Genomic DNA, 15,707 nt, shown 5'->3' with positions numbered 1-15,707 from the left:
GGTGGAGCCTGGTGGGAGGTCCTGCAGTTGCTGGGGAAGTACTCTTGGCAGGCAGATAGTTCCTATGTGGTCCTTTGAAATCTCTCTCTCTCTCTCTCTGTCTCTCTCTCTTTCTCTCCTATACTGGGTCCACAAGCCTACTCACTTTTTTTCTAGCCATGGGGCTTGAACTCTGGGCTTGGGTGCTGTCTCTAAGCTCTTCAGCTCAAGGCAAGTGCTCTACCACGTGAGGCACAGTGCCACTTCCAGTTTTCTGGTGGTTAACTGGAGATAAGAATCTCACGGACTTTCCCACCTGGGCTGGCTTTGAACCCCGATCAATCCTCAGATCTCAGTATCCTGAGTAGTACTATTACAAGTGTGAGCCACTGGAACCCAGCTTCAGCTTTTTTTTTTTTTTGGTCCTCATGGCTGATAGTCTATCACTTCAGCTACATCTTCATCCTTAGTAACTCCAGGCCAGGCTTACCAACTTCTATGAAGGCAAAATGAGATTTCCCAGGACTTCACACTTAAAAAGCCTCTTGACAGATGTTAGCAACTAGAAGGAAGAGTATGAAGGAAAAGCAAGTCATAAAGAACAAGAAACTGAGTCAATGTGGATGGCAGGAAGGAAGGAAGGAAAGGAGAGGTGGAGGGAGGAAAGAAGGAAAGGTGGCTGGAGAGAGGAAGGAAAAGACTAAAGAGGTATAGAAAGAGGAGAAGAGGGAAAAGGAAGAAGAAAAATGAGGGGGTTGGGGGAAGGGAAAAGGAAGGAAAGGAGGAAGGGAGGGAAAGAAGGAGAAAAGGAGATAAAAAAGAGAGAAGATGAGAGGGAGGGAAGCAAGAAGGGAAGGAATAAAACAAGTCTCTATTTTCATTACTTTTAGGAATTTCGGTTTTAAGAACAAGAGAAAGCAAAACATGCAGCGGGAAAGTAAGACAACTATCATTTATGAATGTATAATGTGGAGCCATTATTTGACTTAACGAAAATAAAGCCTCTGAGGCAATTATTAATGTATCATTCGCTCATTTTTATGGGAAAAATAACAAGAAGCAGCGGCTCTGAGAAGTTAAATAATCTCTCTAGCACAGTAAGGAAAGGCAGATTCCCATCAAAGTTAATATGAAAGTAATTAAAAGCTCTTGGCCAATTTTGCCAGGGATAAAATCCTTGATGTTGCCCGAGTGACGGCACTTCTTGGCAGAGCCTATGCAAGATCGGTGAGCATCTTCCAAGAGAGTTACAGAGCTGGTTTCTGATTCCAAACTGGAGGCAGCAGGAATGAGAGACAGAAAGAAAAGTAAGCAACTCTGAAGTACTGAGAGGAAAGAAGAGGGCAGGGGGCCATTAAAATTCCCCCAGAGCAAATTCATCTAGGAGGCAGACATCAACAACTCAGACAAAACAACAAACATGGTGATAAGGACAGGTCCTTATTAATACTGAGAGTGTTAAAGACTCTTTTAAGCTAAGGGTACAGACTAGAAACAAGAGCCTGGACCTTCGGCTGAACTGTGTGAGTGATGCAGAGATCGTAGGCCAAGCTCTAGTCAAGCTCAATTCCAGCCTTCCTTAGTGACCGGCATGTAACATCACCCATATGGTCACCAGCAGCTAGTGTCATGTTAAAGCACTTTTTTTTTCTGTTGAACAAAAATTTTATCTTTTAAAAAAGTCCTTTCTTCCCTGAAGTCAAATCATCTTCAAGTTTAGCATTTATCAGGAGCAGATGTGAGATGAGGAAATCTGCCTGGGAGAGATCATACCAAGGGATGGATGTAATCAGGGAAACCTGACTGGCGTGAGATCATGCGATCATCCTGATGGTCTACTTTGATTACTTCCAAAAAAGATAATGGAAACACAGAGTTGAATTTGGAAGAAGAGGCAGGGGAGAAAAAGGAGGAAAAGAAAGAGGAGGATAAATGGAGGAAGATTATTTAATGTCAAAAGAAAATGGACAAACCATAGTTAACTTGGACATGGGAGAGAGGGTAGAAATGATGGAGGAAGGGAGGGCGATAGAGGAAAGAAAGGAAGGAGGGATGCTCTCACCATCTGGGTACCAAGACCAGCAAGTCACTTTCTAAACCCTAACCAATTCTAGGAGAAGGCACGAGCACTTTCTCCTCACAGATGCAAAGGAGTTGAAGTTCAAGAGACCAATGACCTCCACAGGCTCACCTTGCTGATAAATAGGCCAACATGGGCTGGAAACTTCTTCTCTTCCTACTTCTCTAATCCCATTGGAGGAAGTAAATAGGTGTGACATAGGAGACAAGATCAATGGAACTTTAAAGAGTCTTTAAAAACTTCTTTCAAGCACCTGTTTGTAATGATACAAGCTCTACATATGTCTTCTCAGTTCTAGTATGTCCATTACTCTTCAAGCTAGGCCTTTGTATGAACTCCTAGCCATGATGGCTTCATGTACAAAACTGGAAGGAAATGGATCCAAGCCTCATTAGTGATGTCTGTCATTACCCCACACGCTCTGAGGAGTCCTTACTGTGGAATGCAGGAAGAATAACACACATTAACATTTGTAATTGTCACAGTGACCCCATTAGTTTTAATCCTACATTATTTAAGTCCAGAAAGATACATAACCTTCTGTCTTAAGTCTGTTTTATTGGCTGTAAGAGAATAACTTCACCTGGGTAATTTGTAACTGCAGAAATTTATTTTTATTGGTTTTTCAGCTGGACATCCTGACATCAGACTCCAGCAGATTCCCTGTCTGGCAAGGACTAGCCACCCCACTTCATATAGAATACCTTCTAACAGTGTCTTCAGGCTTCAAGAACACTAACCCCACTCACAGGGGGATGGAGACATAGTCACCTCCTTTAAGCCTGTATCTTGCTTCTAGTGAACTGAAGGTCAGGTTTGTGCTTCAGTTTTAGGAACCATCCAATAGTGAGCCCCAAAGCTGTCTTAATCTATTGCCTCACTGTGAGTCCACAGGTAAAGATCCCCAGCCCACTAGCTCCTGGACCCATTTACACATGGCACTGTATGAAGTCCCGTGCCGTGCAGGCCTCTAGAGCCCGAGGTTCCACTTCTCAGACCTGGGGAAAATACATCTGCCTTGGGATTTGCCTCGGTGCCACTGTTGTCGGCCTGAACTGTACAAATAGGATTATATGACCAGAATTCCTTCTTTCAGTCTCTCCAATGACTTACTTCTACCTACTACTTATCAGTAGAGGGTGAAGAGGACTGGACTTCCATCTAGGTTGTCTGAGTTCAAATCCCAGTTCTATATCTTAAGAAGGCTAAGAGCTTGGGTAAACTACTTTTTCTCTGTAAGCATCTCTCCCCAAATCTTTTTTGTTTGTTGGCTTTTGGTGGTACCTGAGTATGAACTCAAGGTCCTCGGCATGCCAGGCAAGTTTCCCTATCATTTAAGTCATACCCTCCAGCCACATTTACAGGTTTCAGATAGGGTCTCACATTTATGAGGTGACCAGTGTGTGGGCCATAATCCATTTACCATCCCATGTAACTAGGATGGCAGGGGCGGACTATTATACTTTGTTTTGATTGGTATAAGATCTTCTAAACATTTTGTCAGGTGTGGCCTAGAACCAGAAACCTCCAGATTTCAGCCTCCCAAGTAGCTAGGAATATAGGTGCGAACTACCACGCTGGTGTCCACGGGAAGTGATGTCTTCATGCCAGGATGTGGAGATGAGAGTGGCTGGTACAGACTAAGTGCTGGGAACCCTACCTCTGGCTAGCCACAGGGAGTCCACTGCATCCTTGAGAGACTCCTGCTGGTACAACATGCTTCAGGCGTGAGTGTGACCACCCCTGACAGAACCGCCTGCTGTGGAAACACCGTTCTTCAGGGAGAGGCATTTGTCCTTATGAATCCAAACACTTTCTTTTATGTTCAGCCAGGTTTTCTTCCAAAAGCTTCAAGTTACGGGTGTGCATTTACTATTTATGCATTTACAACATCCTCCCCAAACTTCCAATGTTATGTGGCCTTAGGGTGAAGAAGACACTCAGTGTCTCTACATGACCACAGGCACTTGATCTAAGTGAAGACCTCAGCTCCCAGGTTGGTGGGTACCCCTCCCCTCCCAGTGGGATTCAAGGAGACTTGAGCACAGACTCCAAAGCAAAGGGCCTGGACTGCTGTGGTATGTGATAGCTCTTGGAGCGCAGACAGAAATTTGTTCTTTCTCTTAGGCCTAATCTATTACATTTTACATGTATAATGTTTCTAGGTCAGACCCTGGAACAAAAGCTGTACTTAAACAAATAGTAGTTACTTTCTCCATGCATCACAAATACTCTCTCTTCCCGCTTTCTCATCTTTGGATGCAGTTTTGCTCAAATCAACCACAACTCACTGACCTTCCCCTTGACCTCTTATTGCAAATCAGTGTCTCACCAGTCCCTCTGCACCTGCCAGTCACCATGGCTCACACTCCACTCTGCTCTCCCTCTCTCCCTTGAATATCCTGGCAACTTGACCTTCAAAATGTGATGACTTCTACCACCTCTTCTCCTCCTAGGTCCAAGCTAACATCATCTCCCACATACATAGAAGACTAAACAGGTCCCCTAACTAGTTTCCTTTCTTCCTTCTAACATCACAAAGGGCAGCCAGAATGATGCATTAACAACATAATACAGGTCAAGTTATGCCCCTGCTCAAGGTCCACCTATGGTTTCTCAAAAAAGCTTTGCATTGTTCTATAAACAGGTCCTGCCTGTGATATGACCTTGTCAACCCCATTCTTTTCTCGGGTACACTTAGTTCTAGCCTAAGTTCTACCCTGTAGTCATGACCACTGACAGCAAAGCTTAATTGTGCACCAGACACTAGCTCACTCCTCCCCCAGACACCCACTTCCTTGATTGCCATTGTTTTAACTTTTCAAGTCTTTGTTTGAAGATCTCCCTCACCCTGCTTGTGATATCCTGCTAGAGATCCTGGCCTTTCTGAATACTATCTCTCTCTCTCTCTCTCTCTCTCTCTCTCACACACACACACACACACACACACACACACACACACCCTCCAAAACACATCTATACCTTTCTTATGCATTTTCCTCTATAGCATCATTTACTACATTTCACTTATTTACAGTTTGTCTCCCTTTAACAACATATAAACTTAACGGGCTAGTGCTTGGGTTTGTTTTATTCTTGGAATATTCCCAACTGTTGAAAACTGTTTGGCAATGAAAAGGTGCTCAGTAACTACGATGGAATAGATAACTCCTGATTATAGCCAGAAAGCATGTCAGCTTATTACCAAGAATAAGGCTGGTATGGGCTGGGTAAGGGAGCAGGTGGCTGATGTAGAGTGGGAGGGCTGGAGGTGAGGGTCCAGGCAGGACATCTGAGACATCTCCTAGAATCAGGAAAAGAGCTCCTAGTGGCAGAGGCTGAGCTGGTTGTGCATCCTTAATAAAAGGCGTCTTAATACATTCTCCGTGGGATGACATTAGGGACAGGAACTCTATAGCACCATTAAGGAATCAAGTCTGTGATCTCAACACAAGAGCGGCTGCAGCCCCAGACAACTAGCTGCTCTAAACCAGAGATGAACAAGACCAAAACTGCATTAATGTCACTCAAAATGTTTTCAGTGCGAGATGTCAAGAGCAAAATGCTTTGATGAGAGGAGTATTCGTCCTCTTGGACCAGAACACTTGGCTTTTACATCTGTGTCCTAGGAGGCTTTTGTTTTCATGGCTGTTAAAGTGTTCTGATGTAGGGAAAAAAATCAACAAAGAGTCCTACAAATAAAAGTTTTACACAAAACTGACACATAGAGAAGTAAATGTTTATCTACTTTAATTTAATCTCCATATTTTCTAAGGAAAATTAGGACAGGCATGGAATAGTTCCTCTCCATCAGTGGTGCCAGGTCTCTGAAAGGAGGTGGTGTGTTCTGCAAGTTTTATGTATGTAAGTTTTATGTATGTCTTACATAAATACATTCCTCTGCACAGCAGAGACCTAACAAAGTCTAGATCAAGCTAATTAGTGACCCCATTTACATCAAAGTGTTCCTTGACTCTGTTCTGACCTTAGCCCAGGTTCTTTGCTCATCCCTAGGTACCTCCTTAAAGTCCAGGGTAGTCCAGTTCCAAGTCTTTGATCCAGGAACAGGAGTACTAAGAGCCACAATGCCTTCTTTCCCTTCCATGAATAGCACTGGGTGTTTAAACCCATGATTTTTGCTGCTGCTGCTGCTATTGGCTACAGAGCCCTCTAAGTACCAGGGTTCCAGCAGAACAGATGTAATTTCCCAACTTCAAGTTTTCATTTCCTGATCCAGTGAGGTCCCAGTTACATGTTGAGCACTACACAGGCTGCAGGCTGAGACCTCAAGAAGCATACAAAAAGTCAACATTGATCCCAATAAGGAATGATGGTGTGACCCCACAATTTGCTGAAAACTTCCTTCAATTAGCCAGAACAAAGAAGTTCCTAGAAATAAGCGAGCAGTGACTGGAGTCAGCATGAATATGCTATGGTCTATAATCATTAACCGGTATTTCACACTATGGTAAAGGACTATAAGCGGTAAAGAGATGTTGGACACAGAAGCCAGAGTGAAATTTGATAAAGAGAAATAAAAAAATAAAGTCCACTGACTTCGGAGGTAGAGAATGGTAAAAATCAGGTTCACCACAGCATAGGCAAAAAGACAACAAGACTATCTCACAAAGCAAGCGTGCCTTCATAGTGCACACCTGTAATCACAGCTATGTGAGGAGTAACGGTAAAAAAGATTGTAGTCTAGGCAAGCCCCAGGAAAAAATTAAGACCTTCCTTGAAAATTAAACTAAAACAGAACAGGGTGAGGGTTTAGCTCTGGTGGTAGAGAATTGGCCAAGCAAGTACAAGGCTCTGAGTTCAAACCTCAGTCCCACCTCATTAAAAGATAATAATTATACTACCAAATGTCTCTCCCATCCTGAAATTTCAGAGAGGACAACTAAAATTTTTGTGTTCACCTGTTACTTCAGTTACATCCACAGTAGAGGTAAACATGTGCGCTGGGTTTACAATGTCTCTCCAAACAGCAGAAACAAGAGCCATAATAACAGGAAACGAGAAACCAACCAAATAAATAGAAATGCTTCCTAAAGTCAAACTTACACACCTCCTTAAAATACTAGACTCTGTTGAGAATGAAAGCAAAACCCCTAAGAATATTTCAAACACTCCATAACCAGTACCTATTTCTATCACTTCACAAACATTCCTGGCAACGAAAATGTTGTTTGACAGAGAAAAGCACTAAATGAACCATCTCTATACAACTATGTTAACAATCAATTAGTGGGCACACAAAACATATACATTTGATATGATTACAAAGAATCCTAACCTGGCTTCTATGAACATGATCATCCCTTTTCAATTCCTAAGGAAATGCCAGTTCTAATTTTACTCTAACACATTTCAAATTAGAGTTGAGTTGATATTGAACAGTGTTTGCAATTCCTTATTGAGTTCATCCTCATCCAAGCCAAGATTATCTTTCTAAAACAAACACAAAAATGGGCAGATAACTCAGCAGGAAAGAGCTTACCTAGCATTCATCAGGTCCAGGGTTGAATCCTCAGCACTGAGAAAACAAACAAAAGCAAGCTGCAATTACCTTTGAACTTGTGGAATACAGCCCACAATTCTGCAATGTCAGTGGCGAAGGTGATATCAGTGTCCAGGACAATGACCCTCTCCAGGCTGGCAGGAAGAGTCTTGGTCAGGACCAGCTTCATCAGGCCATAAATCCCAGAGTAATGTTTGTTGGGGATCCAGGAAACCTCAGACTGAATAGAAGAGGACACAAAGGAAGTTGGAGAAAGGGGAAAAATAACTACATTAATTCTTTGCTTAAACATTATTAACGATTATTAGTAATTCCTGAAACATAAAAAGTATCCGATCCAAATTTGTTGAATAAATGAACAAATATTGTTTTAATGATTTGCACATGGAATTGTGACTTAGGAGGTCTTCTGAGGAAAGAATATGTGTCTGGATTGGTCACTAGTACTCATGCCTGTAAGCCTGAGCTTTTCAGGTGGTGAGATCTGCGATCCTTAGATCCCCACTGGAAGTCAGCCCAGGCAGATAAATCTGGGACTCTCTTATCATCCCCAGTTAATCAACAAAAAGCTGGAAGTGAGGTGTGGCTCAAGAGGTAGAATTCCAAGTTCTCCCATATGAGTAAAGAAGTCAAACAAAAATGAGACCCTGAGCTTAAGCCCCAATACTAGCACAGAAAAAATAAACAGAAGAGAGCAAGATGGAGAGAAATAAAATTTAAATTATCTGAATCAAAATAGATGAAAGGAAATATTTATAAAATCATTATTATATGTAAGCTTTATGCTGAGGTTTAAAAAATACCCATTTTGTTATTAGAGAAATTATAGAGGCTCAGAAGGGAAAATAATAATCCGTCCAGAGGAGATACAAAACACAAACAGTGACTCAAACTATATATATTTTGCAAAACCAATACCTACTTGTCCCAAGGTAAATATACTTGTTTAAGTCATATTTCATTTTTGTGTCATTAACAATTACTATTTAATGGCATATTTAAATACCTTAGCTTATCTATATTTTTATGATGTTATTGAATAGATAAGTCCTGTAGCCTCTTTCTTTTCATATACATGAGGAGAATTTGGTCATGCTCAGTCAACACTCTTGATCTGATAGCAAAGGAGGACAGACACACAGAAGGACAGTTGTGAACATTCTACAGATGGCTGACAGGGGTGGTGGGTTCATCAGCAGGACTCAGCACTAGGTGGTAACCAAACTCAAGGCTTAACAGTAGCCCAGCTGCTGAGAGTGAAGGACTTTCCTCTGTGCAAAGTCAGTATGAAGGTCATTATAGGGAGCTGTGGCAGCACACATTTTCCTTCCACAAGGTTAAAGAGTTATACTAGACCCTTTCATGGGACATGAGGCCATCTTTCAGGACTCAAAACTTATCTCCTTTGTCCTTATAATTCCATGTGATCTTTAAGAAAATCATATACTATTTAAATACAAATGATCTAAGTGTTAATTCCCAAAGATATTCCTCATCATGTTGTAAAATGAAGTAATGGAACAATTAGGAAGAGGATAAAGTTTATTTAATAGCATACTATGGAAGCATACTCTGCTTCCACTTAACACAATATACATTAAGACATAATGACAAAGTAAGCTGGATGCCAGTGGCTTTTATACCTCCAAATGTAGCTACTCAAAAGGCTGAGATCTAAGGATCATGATTTGGGGCCAAAAAATCCAGAAGCAGAGCTCAGTTCTAGTGGTAGAGCAACTAGGTATTACTGCCTATGACCTCTAAGGAAAAATGAGAGGAGAGAGACACACAGAGAGAGAAAGAGAGAGGGAGAGAGAGAGGGAGAGAGGGAGAGAGGGAGAGAGGGAGAGAGGGAGAGAGAGAGAACAAGAGCAAGAGTAAGCGCACAAGCAGTTGTCAGGAGCAGCACCCTCCAGTAGAGGGCACAGTCTATCAATGGCAACTCCTAAGACAAAACCTGGAAGGTACTGGAATCAACTACAGTAACATCAGGGGTTGTACCATGGGGGAAGAACATACAATGAAACAAAACAAAAAATAAATAATCACATAGTACATCATAAGTACATTAAAAAGAATAGCATCAAAATCAAACCTCTTGAGTCCCTATCGGGGTTCATTTCATTTAGGTGTTTTGCATCTTGTATGTACATTTTCTAATTAGAGGAGGGGAAGGGAAATAACAAAATGCTGAAATAAGGATACAGGATGACCCATTGTAATAATGAGATGTACAAGAAAGTATGCTGAAAACGAACTTTACAACTTGGGGGTGGGGGAGGGAGGAGTTGGGGAGGTGGGGAGGCAAGGGATGGTAGGGGAAAAACAAAGGAGGGGGTAACAATGATCAATAGGAAATGGACTCATTACCTTGCTCATGTAACTGTAACCCCTCTGTACAATATCTTTACAAAAAAAAAACAAAAAACAAAAAAACCCTGGAAGGTACATTGTTGAGTTTTCAACAGCCAGGTGTCCTATCTTGAGACCACAGAGCAGTGTCTTGATTTACATCCATTCCCCCACTCCCTTATCTTCTGTCATTGCCTGGATGAACCAGACCAAAAATTTACTGCCACTGTACACAGAGTAGGGCTTTGAGCAGATAGCTTGCCTGGTTTGCTCTCTACCCCTGTGACCACTTCCCCCACACTATCTATGTCCTGCCCTTAGTTACTTTGGCACCAATCCCTGCCAGAGAGCTTCAAGCCTCCACAACCCACTCTTAGGGCTAGTCCACAAGTGAGGTTTTGTGTCTAGCTTCGTTGGCTGGAAGGTAGAAGCTCCCATCTGCAGGTTTTCTCCCCACAATAAATCTGTGCTGGTGTTGAGCTGTCTCTGTCTGTCCTCTGTGGCCTTTTTTGGCCCTAACACACATCTCACCCTTACTCTCCTCCAGCACAAAATGATGTCTCTGGTTGGTGACCGTTAATTCCATCCACATAGAGGCCTGAGGGTATGTATGGAAGGCAGTCTTTATCCATCAGCCTCTGAGTGGGGAAAGGCTAGAGAAGATAAGCCCAGCACAAGCAGCACAGACTTACAGCTAAGGCAAGGCCAGCCCTTAAACACACCACTTAGGAGCAATGCCTTAGAGAGAACAGGTGTGAAATATACACCAGAGGATGCTTAGATGGCAGCAAAGAAGGGAAGTGATTGTATGCAGTCCCTCACCAAACATGATGAGAAGCTATAGTTAGAATCTGCCAGGGGAAGGTTCCCGTTCTTTACCACCAAATCACATCATCCTTCTTTGGGAGTTAGCTTCCCAGCGAGGCCTCACGTTCAGATCTGAGAACTCAGCCAGCAATTCCCTCCCGTGTGTTTTAGAAACTCTCCCTCATGAAAGGCTGGCCTTTGGAACTCAGCTCTGGTTCTTCTCTCCCTGGAGAATTTGCCTGAACTGAAGCCTGGCAATCAATGGTCCAGGCTGCACGGCTGTGCTATTTAATCAGACCTTTGATTAACTTATTCATCTATTTCGGTTACCATCAAAGCAGGAGAGCTTGGTGAAGCCTGAACACCAGGGTGTGGGGTTAAGCCATCTAATTAGATTGCCCTGACTCTCAGTTTTATTTTTAACACACATGTGAGATACTCGGATGCATCACATAACAGTAAGACTACAGGAATAAATTAATCTCAACATGAGCCCAGGCCTGAATGTCGCCCCAAGTCCCCAACTTAATACATAATCAATTAAGTCCGAGTGTTCAATTAGATGTAAAGGAAGCTTTCGAATGAGTTTGTATTTGGAAAGCAAGCCCAGGAAAGGGCAGAACACTAAGAAATCTTTGGGCGAGAAAAAACTTGTGGTACAAGGCAGATGCATTCATTAAAAATGGCTCATCTTAGAACTGGCATGGCTTCTTCCTTTCTACTTCCTCTTCCTACAAGTCTCAACCTGGAAGTTTCCATCTCCCATTTACCACCTCCTTCTCCTCCAGGCTATGCTGGGGCTCCGAAAAGGAAGTAGCTTCTCTGCCTGTCTCTGTCTCTCTTACCTATCACACTGTGTTTATTTTTCCATGCCTCTCACTTGTATTGGAACAGAATTCCATAAGGCAGGGAGATATCTGTAGCAAATATTCAACACAGCAATTGCTTAAAAGTATTATGATGAATGTGTATAACCATGGAGTCAGGTGGGATGGGGTTCAAATCCTACCTTTGATATCTTATTGCACTAGGTACAGAAGGGTCCATAACTGCTAGAGTAAGGATATGGGGTGTGAAAGTATGGCTTATTGAGTCCCAAAGCCTGAGCTTTAGAACCTGTTTAACTTCTAGTAGGCTCTGTGACTTCAGAGAAGTGACTAAATCTCTATGTGCACAATTCCTTCAGACATCCTATGTCCTTCGGCAGTACTTGAACTCAGCTGATTTGTGTTTTTGAGGTAAAATTATGTGATGTGGGATAGGAAAGAAGACTTTAGGAATGGAGATGGTGTTACCTGGGAATTAGTAAGTAGCTCATCACCGTTTTTTGTGTTTCTATATAAAAGGTAGACAAAATTAGAAACTAAAACCTGCTGGGAAATACCAAGTCCCCAAGGTGGAGGGCCACATATAACAGCACATTTTGGGTTTTAGAAGGAGGAAAGCCAGTAGGCAAGACCAACTGTGTGACCTTTCTGGGCAGTCTCTTGGTAGAGTCCCACTGGGATTGATCTCCCTCCCTCTGGGAACAAACTCCCACCCATCCAGGGACATGGAGTCACAAGGTCAAAGGAGAGTAGCGCATTGTGGTCAGAAGATTGAGGAACTGTGGTAGGTACCAGGCACGTCCTTCCCAGAGCATCCTGCAGAGACAGCCACACCTGCTGGTGGCATATCCCACTGTGGCTTCATCATTATAATTATGCCAAAGGGCGCATGTAATTAAAAGGATAATAAAAATGAAACTTAGGCTCATTTTAATGGACAGACTATTATCCTTGCAATGGCTGTTAATAATTCTAAGCAGCACGGCTGAAGGTTTAATTAACAAAAGATGCAACTGTGCCCAAGATAACTTTTACTGCACTTACATAAAGGAGCATAAGCAACTGTTTTGTGTAAAGTATGTTGAGGGGGAGTGGTGGTGTTGGAGGAGTCAGGAAGCTCTCACTGGAAAAGTCATGTTCTTGAAGCTGGGAGTAGAGCAGTGAGTCCTGAGGAGTTTTGAGAATGTGCTGCCAGTTATTCCCTCCCACATCTGGCTCTGGTTGTGGTGAAGAGAGCATGGGAACACAGGGTTGGACAATGAACAATCACCAGGGTGACTGCTTAAAACACAGGGACAGCAACATCCCAGAACTGGTGCCAAGTTTCTGACCATAGAGATGCAGTGCCAAAGAGAGACAAAGGGGTTGCTTGGCTAAGGAAGGATGCTTATGTCTCCTCAGGTGGCCCTGCAATGGCCCAGTAATGAGGGAAAGAAGACATCAGCATTCACCGGATGTCCAATACACAGTGAACAAGAGCTGTAGACACACTGTGCTATTTATTTAATATCTTCTAATGAGTCAAGGGCTAGGTACTATGCTACTACCCATAGTTCATAGGAATGGGGACAAAACGCATTGTGTTCTCCCAACCCTCAGAAGCAAATGCTCTCCTCTTTCCTCCTTTCAGAAGACCTGGTGTTTACAAGTATGTTCCTTACTCTCCTGTGGTCAAAACGAGGCTCCAACCTCCATTCAAAAAACAATTTTTTTTTTTTCAGTCATGGGTCTTGAACTCTGGGGCTTGGGTGCTGTCCTTCAGCTCTTCAGCTCCAGGCAAGAACTCTACCATTTGAGCCACAATGCCACTTCCAGTTTTTTGGTGGTTTATTGGAGTTAAGAGTCTCAGGGACTTTCCTGTCCAGGCTGACTTTGAACTGTGATCTTCAGATCTCAGCCCCCCGAGCCACCAGCGCCCAGCCAAAAAAAAAAAACAAACATTTTTTAAGGTCATTAGATATGTAGGGCCTGGAATGTAGCATTACTGGATTCCAAATCTCTCTGGGCCCTGATTTTCTCATCTATAAAAAACAGGGATGCAGTGGGCACTGGTAGCTCATGCTTATAATCTAGCTACTCAGGAGGCTGAGACCTGAGGATCACAGTTCAAAGCCAGCCCGGGGAGGAAAGTCTGTGAGACTCCAATAAATCACTCAGAAAACTGCAAGTGGCACTATGGCTCAACTGGTAGAGCGCTGGCCTTGAGCACAACTGAAGGACAATGCCCAAGCCCAGAGTTCAAGCCCCAGGACCGACAGACACACAAACAAATAAACAAACAAAAAAACCAGGGATGCGAGTATCGGATCCTTCTTCCTCTTCTTCTTAGGAGTTGCTCTATTTGTAGTCTGTAAGCCTTCTACCATCATACTGGAAATATTTATGGCTCAAAATAGATTTGTTACCCACACCAACATTTTTCTGTGAATTACAAATCACCTTGACACATTTTTAAAACTAAAAAAAGAAGTCATCGTAGCTGATAAATGTTTGAAAAGTCATTTGCTTTCAAGTTGTGGGTGGTTGTCTTGACAACCAGGGTGCATGCTCAGAAGAGAAGTGAGAGGAATGGAGGAGGAGGTACTCCTGGAGCTGGGGCTCCTGATGGTGCTGGGAGACAGATCTTGGCTGGAACAACAGCTCCCGAATAGGAATCCAATGGGTTGGATCCCACATCTCATTGCCACCCCAGCCAGATTGGCAAGGTTCACCAATGCCAACCTCAATCTCAGTTATGAAATAGAGAAAACAAATACACATATATACATGTGTGCATATACACAGACACTGGTACATATGCACACATGTATATAAATATATACATATATATGTATATATGTGTGAATATGTGTATATATATAATTGTAGGCAGCTCAGAGAAACATAAAATGGGAATCAGAGAGTGGACACACCTGGCAGTGTGCTTTACCACAGATATAGGCTTAATATGAATTTAACCTTGGATACTGGCTCTGGCACTAACTAGCTGGTAACTTCGGCTAAGCTACATACCCCAGCTTTTCCACCTGCAAGATGCAATACTTATACTTCATGCTGCCCAGAACTGTGAGCAGTCAGGTGTTATGTGTAAGCTCTAGCTACTATAGTAAATTGCTCATGCTTTTACTAAGCATATTTATAGTAACAGAAAGACAAGATTTGTATCTACTAGACAAATGCATCTGTACTTTGGAGTATTTATCTTTGTCAGCACAAAAAGGCTCCCATTTAGCTTGGTTGCATGCATTTTCAAAGACCATTTATGGGACACTTAATGAGGACCAGGTAGTGAGGAGAGGCGGAGGTCAGGGACCACTGGGAATAAAAACACAGTTAATGCCCTCCAAGGGGTCTGTGGACTGGTGGATATTTATTGCCCATCACTGAATAAGAGGCAACCCCCAAATGCAGCTGTTCCAAAAGCAATGGTTATTCATCATCTCCCCGTGGTTTCTGCGTGTCAGGAATTCAGGAGCATATTGGTGAGTGTAATCCTCACAAAGCTACAGTCATCGGAGGTCCTGCTTTGGGCTGGAGAATGTGCCTCTAAGGAGGCTCCTCAGGCATGTGTGCAGGAATGCCGCTTGCTAAAAGAAAGCTCTGCCCCTGGCACGTCCTCAGAGGGCTGCTACTGATTGCACAACAGCAGCTGGCATATCTACATGGTGTCATTTCTGCAGTTTCTTTGGTCATATGGGTCAACTTCAGTGTGCACACCGAGGAAATGGACATTAGTGGAGGCCATCATAGGATCTAGCTCCCACATCTGCAATTCAGAACCCTGTGAACTGGACTGTGATAAACTCTAAGTAAGTGGACAGCTGCAGTCTGGAAGAAGGGTAATTAAAAGGCCTGCTTGAAAGAACAAAAGGAAATGTGTGGAGGTGATAAGCTTCAGATGTTGTCTTGAAAAATGTATTAGAAATACCAGTTTCTCAAATATTGGGAGGAAAGAAAGCTTAGAAAGACAGTAGCATCAATGGAACACTCACATATAAACAACCATGTGTGTGTGTATGTGTGTGTGTGTGTGTGTGTGTGTAAATAACCAGTCTGACACCCTTAACAGCAAAGGCCAGAGCTGGAAATGATAGACAAGGATACAACATGGCAGGTAAGAACTGGAAGCTGGGTAGTGCCA

At 42.9% G+C, this 15,707-nt stretch overlaps 1 protein-coding gene across 1 annotated transcript in view; it reads right to left on the bottom strand.

Annotated features, from left to right (window-relative positions):
- Large (like-glycosyltransferase) overlaps positions 1–15,707 on the bottom strand; it is a 458,307-nt gene that overhangs the window by 180,194 nt on the left and 262,406 nt on the right. Inside the window, exon 6 of the mRNA XM_013024905.1 lies at positions 7,629–7,800. Coding sequence (XP_012880359.1) covers positions 7,629–7,800 — 172 coding nt within the window. The remainder of the gene's footprint in view (positions 1–7,628; positions 7,801–15,707) is intronic.

The sequence above is a fragment of the Dipodomys ordii genome, unplaced genomic scaffold (genome assembly GCF_000151885.1).
Source record: "Dipodomys ordii isolate 6190 unplaced genomic scaffold, Dord_2.0 Scaffold79, whole genome shotgun sequence".
In the NCBI taxonomy this organism is placed as follows: Eukaryota; Metazoa; Chordata; class Mammalia; order Rodentia; family Heteromyidae; genus Dipodomys; species Dipodomys ordii.
This window is presented reverse-complemented; position numbering and strand designations above follow the sequence as displayed.